Source organism: Lacerta agilis, chromosome 8, assembly GCF_009819535.1.
Source record: "Lacerta agilis isolate rLacAgi1 chromosome 8, rLacAgi1.pri, whole genome shotgun sequence".
NCBI classification, from domain to species: domain Eukaryota; kingdom Metazoa; phylum Chordata; class Lepidosauria; order Squamata; family Lacertidae; genus Lacerta; species Lacerta agilis.
Window position 1 is genome coordinate 57,547,446 of NC_046319.1, and position 10,405 is coordinate 57,557,850.

At 44.1% G+C, this 10,405-nt stretch overlaps 1 protein-coding gene across 1 annotated transcript; it reads left to right on the top strand.

Moving 5' to 3' along the window:
- The first annotated feature begins 243 nt into the window (after window positions 1–243).
- On the top strand, window positions 244–7,815 carry LOC117051357 (gap junction beta-5 protein-like). Its single transcript, XM_033157670.1, has 2 exons — window positions 244–351; window positions 6,557–7,815. The coding sequence occupies exon 2, from the start codon at window positions 6,582–6,584 to the stop codon at window positions 7,431–7,433; it is 852 nt and encodes a 283-aa protein (XP_033013561.1). The 5' UTR covers window positions 244–351; window positions 6,557–6,581; the 3' UTR covers window positions 7,434–7,815.
- The last annotated feature ends 2,590 nt before the right edge of the window (window positions 7,816–10,405 follow it).

A 10,405-nucleotide genomic window follows, 5' to 3' on the forward strand; every position in this document is an offset into this window, starting at 1 on the left:
TCTGCTCAACCCTCTCTCTTCCAGCCACAGGACTGGCTGCCCAAATCACATTGGTTCTGTGATGCTTGTATGATGGAGGCCCTTGTCATTTGCATGAGTACAGCTCTCTGCTTCCAGCAGCCTTGACAGGTAGCAGCAACCGAAGGTGTGCTGGAAAGCTCCACCCCGGAATGTGCCTTTTGGAGATTCCTCCTCCTGTGCCTTGTCCTCCTCCTCCTCCTCACTCCCAGAGTGCTGGGAGGAGCCTCAAAGCTTTGATGCCCTTTAATTGGGAAAAAAGGCTGTCTCAATGCTCCAGAAGGCGAGAGCGGATCAGGAAAAGGCCTGCAAGGAAGCTGGAACTCCGACCAGGTAAGTGTGTTCATTTGTTTTTCCTCATCATTGTGGGCTGAACTGCAACAAGAATGCCTTTTGCAAAAAGTTTTAAAGGTGTTAACACCACAACCTGGTGGGAAGATGTTGCTGCTAGCCAGACAATACCTAGATGGACCTATGCCTCCTGACATGAGCTCCCTGTGTTCCTATGGGACATCTGCCACAAAAGTCAGGCTTACTATTAGCCAAGGTAAATCAGGGCTTCGGTGGTCGAGATCAGATTTGTAACTTTTGAAAAGGCAGCCACTGACACTATCCTGAAAGCCTTTCCCTCACTGAAGAACCACAGGTGCCCCCCATATCTTGGGAGAGGAATACAGGAGTTTGCAAACCAAAAGATGCGACTCCGAGGCAAACTCAAGCGCAGGCAACCCTTGTGCTTGGAATTAAGCACCTCCTGTAAAAGCAAAGAGTCTCAGGTTGCATCTGGAATTTCGTAACAAAGTATGCAGGCTTAATAGTTTCTTATATATAATAGGCGGGGTGAGAGAATGTTGTTGTTGTTTTTCTCATCTGTAGTGTCTATGAAGATCTCGGGGTCTTGTGAATGTTGTGCTCACCTTGTGGGGAAGTGTTAATTCATCTTTTTAATTCATGTGCAGCAGATCCCCGTGAAATTCTTGTCAAACGACAAAGCGACAACACTCAGAATCTTACGGTCCCCGGTATTTTTTCAAATGATCTTTGAGGCTGGGAGGAGGAGCCAGTGCTTTGCTATTATATCGTTTTAACATTACAGGAAATGTCAAGAGTTGGTTTTACAGCTTTAAAAAAAGGACTAATCAAGGAAAATAAAATGCTACAGAGACAGAATCCATTGACAGCAGAAATGTTGATCGCAATAGTTTGAAGATCAAGTGGTCACTATCTGTGCTTCCGTATGGAAGGTACATTTAAAAAACAAAGTTTGTGCAAAGCATATGGGCTGGATCCAGAATAGGTTGGACTTAGGTTCTAGTGAAATCAATGTGACAAAGTTAATCTTGGCTTAACCAGGCACAGCAATCTGGGGAAGTGCTGTAGCTCAGTGGCACAGCATCTGTTGCATGCTGAAAATTCTCCAAGATTTCAGGAAGAGTTCAAATCCCTTGAAATTTGTGTGTAAATATAATGAGCTTCCCCCACCCCACTAGCTAACCTTAGCTGCAAGTTTCATCCTATTCTCAAACAAATAACACCTCCATGGTAAGAGAGAGAAGGATAATCACAAAATTGAGGTTCTTGGGCATGCTGAAGAGCAGCATTTCATGCAGGGGCGCATGGGATTTGCAGATTCCTGTGTCCTTTGAACTGGACTGTGGGATCAGGGAAATTTAGAAAGTCCATGCTCCCCAGCCTTTCCTGTCTCAGACACCCCTTTCCAATAGGTTTTTGTTACTTGGAAAGGGTATGGGATGAAGTGCAAAAGGGGATGTTTTCCAGCCGATTGTTTTTCAGTGTTTTCTACAGATGCTACAAGTATTTTGAAAGAAAATGAAATGAAAAACAACAAAGCAAGCCAAGATAAGTTGCAGTGGGGGGGGGGGGAAACTGACAATGAAAGGGAGGAAGGAAGGGAATTCACTGCTGCTGCTGCTGCTGCTGCTGCTGCTGCTGCTGCTGCTGCTACTACAAAGTTTCTTTACAAGGCTTGTAAAAAAACATGAAGCAGATACACAGAAGAGATGCATGATAGTTACACGGAAACTCTATCCCAATGTAATCAGATGGAGATGGGGAGAAATTAATTCAGCTCCCATGTTAACGTGAACCTACCTAATCTGCACTTCAATAAGCAAAGGGAAATGCAGCTGTCTCTTGAAATTTGCACTTCTCTGAATTTTACAGTATAGTTCAACAGCCAAAAATAGCATGGACAAGGTACACACAGAATTCCATATGTTAGTGAAAATAGCTTACAAACATGCATTATATTTGGGGGAATGGTTTGCAAAAATGTGGACATTAGCGAAAATTGCATACAAAAATGAGGACATTTAGAGAAATGTGAATGAAATTATACAGGGATTTTTAAAACACACACAGAGAGAGACACATATTACTGCAGAAATTAGCCATATTTAAAACTATAAAAATGAGGAACTAGGAGAAACCAAAATTGACAGATTTGCCCATCCTAGCATAAGGGCAGATTAACAGCATCACGCCCTAAGCATCCAGGGGCCTAATTTTGGCTGTAGTTATAAACAAAATTATAAAAATGGAAAGTTTGTCTGATCTAGCATGACAACTCTTGTGCTGTGCTTTAAGTGCTAGGTCTGTGATGAATTAATAAACCTTGGCCAATCGTACAGATTAGAGATGAATCATCTTTGTGTCAATGTTCCTGCAAAGACATTTTTTTGTTCCAGTTTCTCAGTCTCCATTTGGCTCTTTCTAGAAGAGATGCTTGAAAAGGGGGAGCATCAGAGAGCATTAAACATGCTCTTATAAACTTTAATCAGTCTCCCTCCCCACTCCTCCACCTTGAATCCATTCCAAAGGCACCTGGTCCCATTCCCTCTAGGTTCCTCTAAATGCCTTACTTTCTTCAGTACAGACTTTCAGCTCATGTGCAGCTCCTTGAAGACTTCAAAGAGCAGCAGCTGTTCGACAAAACTCTTCGGGGAAGATCTTTCTCTCCAGAAATTCAGCACTAGCCATAGGAAGCAATTAAGGCTGCCTGTGTTTCTCCTCTTCCCCAATGCCTAGGCATGTGTACATTAAAAACCTATGGGTTCCTTTTTAAAGAATCAGGCACTGCCATGCTGCAAGGAAGGGAAAAGATGCAGGCAGTATCGGCTCCAGGTTTGGGGGGCCTTGGGGCAACATGCTTAGAACCCAAAAATGAAGTAGAAGTGAAGAGGAGGGGCTTCTACTTCATTTTTGGGTTCTTATATCCATTTGCGTGCCCTGCTCCTCTGACTCTGTCCACACCACCACCCAGATGCACCATGGATGCAGTTCCATCTTCTACTATTGTCTGTTGTTGCTCAGGTGTTTGTAGAGAGCAAGTGATCAGTGGCAGCAGCAAGGAGATGAAGCACAGAGTTTGGGGGTTGTCAATGGGGTCCCTGTTTTGAAATGGACTTTTCCCAATGATATCAGCTTCCAGTCCTGAACTGCATCACTTCGGACTGTAGTTAAGACCTCGTATGATGGGCACTCCTCTACTATTTTAACACATACATGCAAAACTAGCACTTCATGGAAAAGACTCAGACAGAACCCTTCCCCGGGGTACTTCCAGCAATTTTTGGCAAAAACTGTCAAATTTACTAAAAATCAATAGAGTCCACCCCCTGGGCCCGGCTTCAGATTACCTCTTGGTTCCAACTCTGTGCAAAAAGACTCTGCCTACAGACCCAAGAGTGGCCAGCTAGGGGCGGGCAAACCTGTCAATTGTGGTTTCTCATTTTTCCAAACTTAAGTTGAGTTCTTCACATTCCCACATCAGTTTTTAAATTTTATTTTAGAAAGTCCTCATGAAAATTTGTCAGGATCTTAGTATGACTTTCTCCTACTATACGTGTTTTTATATGCAATTCCCCCTAAAATGTACATATTTGCAAAGCATTCTTCCCTACTATAGTGCATTTTTGTATGTTACACACACTAATATATGTATTTTATGTACACTTTACCCCAGTATATACATGGTTTGTACACATGGCTTGTTTGGAGAACTGCTTACAAATATATGGAGAAATGTGAATTTGGGGAGATGGTTGTGTTTAGCTTCTTATATCGTTTCAGAAAGTGTGATTTAATTAGGTGTACCTTTAAATGCAAATAGAGCCACATTTCTCCTCGATCCCTATGTTCAACCCTAAGTTCACGTGTTACCAGTGTGGCCATGTCTTCTCTCCAAATCCTCTCTCTGCAAAGCTGTCTAGTCAAAGTCTGGTTTACAGATGAAGAAACCCCAAGAAGGGGGAATAAGGGCCTTGAATTTGCCCATCTACAATATTTGTTCAGCAGCCACATAAGTTTCCTAGTCCCAAGTCTTCCACACTATGGTGCATTGTATTGTATTCCTGATTAATTATTTGCGTATGTTAACTGTGTAAACTGGTGCTTTCCCATTTGATGTTGTGTTTCCTCTGTTTTTTTTTTTTTTGGCATTGCATAAGTTGCCATCATAGGAGATGGCAGGTCTCCATCATTTCAGAAGCAAATGGAGACACTCTTGAGAACTCGCAACACTCCAGTCTCATACCAGAGTTCACCACCGGGCATCTTCCTTGCTTGCACACACACACACACACACACACACACACACACACACATTTTATTTACTGCAGCAGTTCTTTCCCCTTTGGCAGATGAGGGCAGGGTGGATAGATTGTGGTTTCTTTCTGGCCTGTACAGACATGTTGCTAGCTTAGGCAAAACATATGACATCCATATGGGGGAGAGGCACATGGTGTGAGGGTGGGGGAAAGTATTGGGTGTTTAAATTGCTATGCATGTTTTCTAGCCTTGGCTCTTTAATCATTTGTAATCTGTGGTGAGGGGAGTGGCACAGCTGAACCCAGAAAGTTAATTTTATTAACATATCCATTTCATTTATAAACGAGCTTTCTGCCAAGGCACTGAAGGCAGTTTGCAGGTTTAAAGGACTAGAGCAAATTATATTCTAAGTGTTGTAAGTAGATGGGCCAAATCCCCTCAGTTTCCTCTATCATCCATTCATCTCCTCAGAAACTTCATCCAAGATCCTTCGGCAGGGGTGGGAGACTCTTGGTGCTTTTTTGATGAACGACTCTGGGGTTGCAGCGCTCATCTCAGCCAAGGGAGCCTGCATTTGTCTGCTTCCGCAGACAGTTTTTCCGGGTCATGTGGCCACCATGACTAAGCCGCTTCTGGCGAAGCCAGAGCAGCACACGGAAACGCCGTTGTTGAATATATGATATATGGTAATTTATGGACCTAATAGGTATCTAAAGCCATTTGCACATAACAAAATATGTATTTTATCAAAGCAATTGTATTTTTTCCTTTAAATTTTTTTTGGGGGCCCAAGAGAGTGGGGCCCTAAGCTATAGCTTGTTTAGCTTATACATAGATCTGGCACTGGACTGGTCTTGAACTTTTTAGTTTAGAGGGGGGAAAGCAAGTAAGAAGCGGCATGATAGAAGTTTAGAAAAACTGTGCATAGCATGGAGAAAGTGGATAGACAAAAGTTTTTGTTCCTCTCTCATAACACCAGAACTCATGTTGGAAGATTTAGGACAGATAAAAGCAAGTCCCTCTTCACACAGTGCATAGTTAAACTATGGCACTTGCTCCCCCAGAAGGCAGCGATGTCCAACAAGTTGGATGGCTTTCAAAGAGGATTAGACAGATTCATGGAGGAAAGGGCTACTAGCCACAATGGCTAGGCTCTACCTCCACAGCTGGGTGCTGTAATGCTTCTGGATACCTGGTTGGCCTCTGTGAGAACAGGATGCTGGACTAGATGCGCCATTGGTTCACTGATCCAGCAGGCTGTTCTTATAGGGGAATATAAGCAGACATCACCCTTAACTAGAAATAGTGGTCCTAAACATAATCATCAACTTTATTTTATGGTGGGGGGGTCTTAGGGGTAGCACTTACTCTGCCTCCCAATTCAGTTTGGGAGGGAGAGGAAACCCCAATCCCATGCTCCCCAGCAGGTGATAAAGTTCATCAGCAAGCACTCGAGTGATATTCTCTGCTGCCTCTATCAAGTGCTCTCTGTCACCAGCTACCAATTCCTCTTCTCAAGGCTAAGGGATATTGCTGGCAACATGGAGGCCTTGAAGTCAGTGTGGACAAGAAGCAGCAGTAAATACAAGTCCCAAATGATATGGAAGAAACTGGAGCAGTTTGTGACAGGCCATCAAAGCCCCCCAATTCCATACTTACCCCATTGTTAGTTGTAATATGTTGCTGAATTTGGAAGTAAAGCTTTTATCTCAAACAGCTATGAACCTTCATGGTAGATGATTAAACCCAACAGGCATTGCAGAATGGGTCTAGAAAGACAATATAGCCTGCAGATGAAATGGTTTGAGAGTAATCCTGCGGGGAGGGGCTTAGGTTATTTCAGTACCATGCAGCGAATCAGGTCTAGCGGTGATGTTGACAACCTATCTATACAGTGTTTCTTTATACTCATACTGGCAACATCAGGGTGTTACAATATTTCTAATTCCATCTTCTCATGTCTTTTCAGGAATTGGAAGTAGAAACCAGAGGCCATGAACTGGGGAAGCTTTCAAGGGCTCCTCACCGGAGTGAATAAATATTCCACAGCCTTTGGACGTATTTGGCTCTCAGTGGTCTTCATCTTCCGGCTTCTAGTCTACATAGTGGCAGCTGAGAAGGTTTGGGGAGATGACCAGAAGGATTTTGACTGCAACACTAAGCAGCCAGGCTGCCCAAATGTCTGCTACGACCATTACTTCCCAATCTCCCACATCCGCCTCTGGGCCCTACAGCTCATTCTGGTTACCTGTCCTTCCCTGCTGGTAATCATGCATGTTGCCTACCTGGAAGCCAAACTGGAGAAACATAAGAAGAAGGTTGGAACAGACTATGCACTGCGCTATCCTCCTGGCAAGAAGCGTGGAGGCTTGTGGTGGACCTATTTCTTGAGCCTCATCTTCAAGTCTGCTGTGGACATTATATTCCTCTACATCTTCTACCATGTGTTCCCAAACTACACACTCCCCAATGTGGTGAAATGCCACCTTGACCCTTGTCCCAACATTGTAGACTGCTACATAGCTAAGCCCACGGAGAAGAACATCTTCACCCTTTTCATGATCAGCGCAGCCTGCATTTGCATCCTCCTCAGCCTCCTTGAAGCCTTCTACCTTGTTGGGAAACGATGTAAGGAGCACCTCCAAACCAGAAGTGAAAGCCACAGGAGGCAGGACAGTGAAGAACTCATTATGAAGAAAGACCCTTCCTCCCTGCCCCCCAGTAAACATAACCCAAATGAAATAGGTCTGGAGGCATTCAACAGTACCGATTATAAGCCTTCTCCTTTCAACTTCACAGCCTGCCCACCTCAGACAGCTCTGACCTCTAAAGCAGCACCATCATAAGCAACCCTTAAATCCTAGGAAACTGGGTAATGGAAACCTTATGCAGAACTAATGTTACCTACTTTTCATATCAGCACTTTCTTTTAGGCAGGACATGGATGTGATGTATGAGAGGGAGAGAGGGATGGCCTATGTCTGACACTCACCTAATTCAGACTGTTCAGTTTTCTAATATTTCGTATTGGTCAAAGAAGTCTATATTAAATGGTCATATCCAGATTCCCTGCTTCTTGCAACTAATTCGATCTAAACCACTCACTGAATGCATATTGTGGATGTGTACTTCTTTGTGTACTACTTACACATTGCAGATTGCGCTATTTCTGTCCAGTCCAGTTTTCAAAAACCTATCCATCACCACAATTGATGGTGGCTGGCACACTTGGTCTTGACTGCTCTGAGAGAGAGGGGGGGGAGAGAGAGAGAACCAAGTCAGTTCAAAGACAGGGATGAGTTTCTTACAGCCATCATGCCAAAGTAACAAGATGTACCAAGTGTAAAGCTGTCAGTCAAAACTATCCCCAAATGCCTGACAGAATTAAGTGCATTTGACCAGTTTCCTGGAATGACAAAGTTTCATAGCTTGGTGAACTCCCTGGAAAGTGAAATCCCTACTCAGCTATGAAGTTTACTGTGTAACCTTGATTCTTCCTGTCACACTCTCTCAGCCTAAACTACCTCGCTGCATTGTTGAGGAACTAAAATGTGGGACTTGCTTCCCTGAGCACCTTAGAGGAAAGGTGAGATAAAACTGAACACAAATCATGTCAAGCCTATAAAATGAAAATGCTGATATGTGAAGCACAGGTGCCCATGTCCAAATATTAGTGAGAATTACCACAGACTCAGAATAAAATTGGATTAGGTTTTTCCCCCCTTGTTTCCCTTTGTTTCATCGAGCATTGATTTGAAATCAATAGGTGGTATTCAACAAAGTTTTATGCAGAATAGACCTACTGAAATTAATGGACCTCAGTAATGTCGTGTTTATTAATTTCAATGGTCTACTCTGAGAAAGTCTGAGTTCAATGCCACCTGATTTGAGTCTTGGGACATTCTCATTCATATTTGTGTGTGCCCATCTGTGTCCAGGAATGGCTGGCATGATAGGGTGGTGCCCAAGGATCAATCTACCAACAGTGGCATTGGTGCCACTTACCTGCACTGTATAGAGATGGACCAGGGTGGCAGTGAGACTAGGGTTGTGTGGGCAGAAATGCCAGATTGGCACCATCAATGCACCTGAGCTGTCCTAACCTTGCTGCCACCGTGCCTCATCCAGGTAAGCAGAGCAACCCCACTGTTGGAACGGTGGCTCCATGGCACAAACCCAACATCTGAGCCATTCATGATTTGTCATTTTGTTATTGCACTATTGTTGTAAATGCTGGTTGGGGAGGTGAAAGGGGTAATAGCTTTTTCTTTTCCTGCCTATCTTCCATGTCACATCTTATCTCCCGATTCTGTACCACACAATACAGTTGTGATCTTTGAATGTAGACAAACAAGTGCCTTATCAGTTAAAATGCAAGCAGAACAAAGAGGTGGGGGAAAAGGTGTATGTGTTATATTGAGATGTTCAATAAAATGTGAATAATAATTTTAAAAATCCCCGTTGGGCATTTTATTTATTAATGTGTTGCATTTATACCTCAGCAGAACTCAAGGTAGTACTTGTGGGTCTCCCAGCAGTGGTGTGGGGCATGAAATTTCCCATTTCATAAATTGATTAGTATTAATGAAAGCACTTTGTTATACAGCTCATAGCTAAACTATGGAATTCACTCTTCCAAGAAGCCACCAACTTGGATGACTAAAAGATTAGACATTCGTGGTGGATGAGGCAATTGATGGCTATTAGCCCTGGTGGCTATTTCCTACCTCCAGTGTTGGAGGCAGCACGCCTCTGAATATCAGCAGCATGGAATCACAGGTGGGCAGGGAGCTGCTGCGCTCAGGTTCTGAATGTGGGCTTCCCATAGGCTTCTGATTGGCTACTGTGAGAACAGGATTCAGGTGCAGATGGGCCTCTGGCCTCAGCCAGCTGCTTTTCCCTATGTGTGAGTTCCTAGGCCAGTTGAAGACCTAGTATTAGGCAAGCTTGGTAGTATAAAAGTTGTAATTAATGTTTCTCAGGTGGTTATCCCTAGCAAGTGTGTCAGGTAATACTTGTATGTCCTTCATTTGCATTTGTAAATGGCGGGGTTGAGGGGAATAGAAATTACAGACACATAATTTTACAACGTCAGGGTTAGATGTCATTAGGATCCATGTTGGGCATCAGGGGCCCTTGACATGGTATCACAGAAGGGCCCACTCTCTCCAGCACACCTCTTCTTCTTTGGCGATCACTCATAGCCGAGTAAGGTTGTCTTCCATGAACATGGTCATGGCGGTGTGTCTGTAGGTGACTGTGGAGGCCAATTCTGGATCCACACATCCTTCCACAGTGGGGACTTAGGTTTCCAGTTGGGAGCTGATCGTGGTGAGGGTTTGCCAAACATGCCTTCCTCTTAGCTCGTTTCCTTCTTTTGTCCTGAGTTTGAGTGTCTTCAAAGTCCATGACACCTTTGGTAAAGGCTGTTCTCCAATAGGAGCACTCGCAGGCCAGTGTTTCTCAATTGCTGGTGTTTATACCACATTTTTTTTTAGATTTGCCTTGAGAAAGTCTTTAAAGCTCTTTTGCTGACCCCTCCCCTAATGCAGTTGCACCAGGTGAGTGGGGTGCTGGTGGTGGTTGCGGTAGCAACACCATTCACCATCCTCACTGCCGGGTCCTGGGCAAGCATTTTAGCTGTGGGTGAATGACAAAGCTACTTCTGAATGGCCGAAAACAGCAGTGCCGCCCATGGCTACAACAGCTGACAAGGGTCCCAGTGGGGAAGGGTGGGCAGCTTTGGCACTCATCCCTTTTGAATGCATGGGAAGCCCCTCCCACTTTTGGAGGGGAACACAGGGGTGTTTGTGCATCC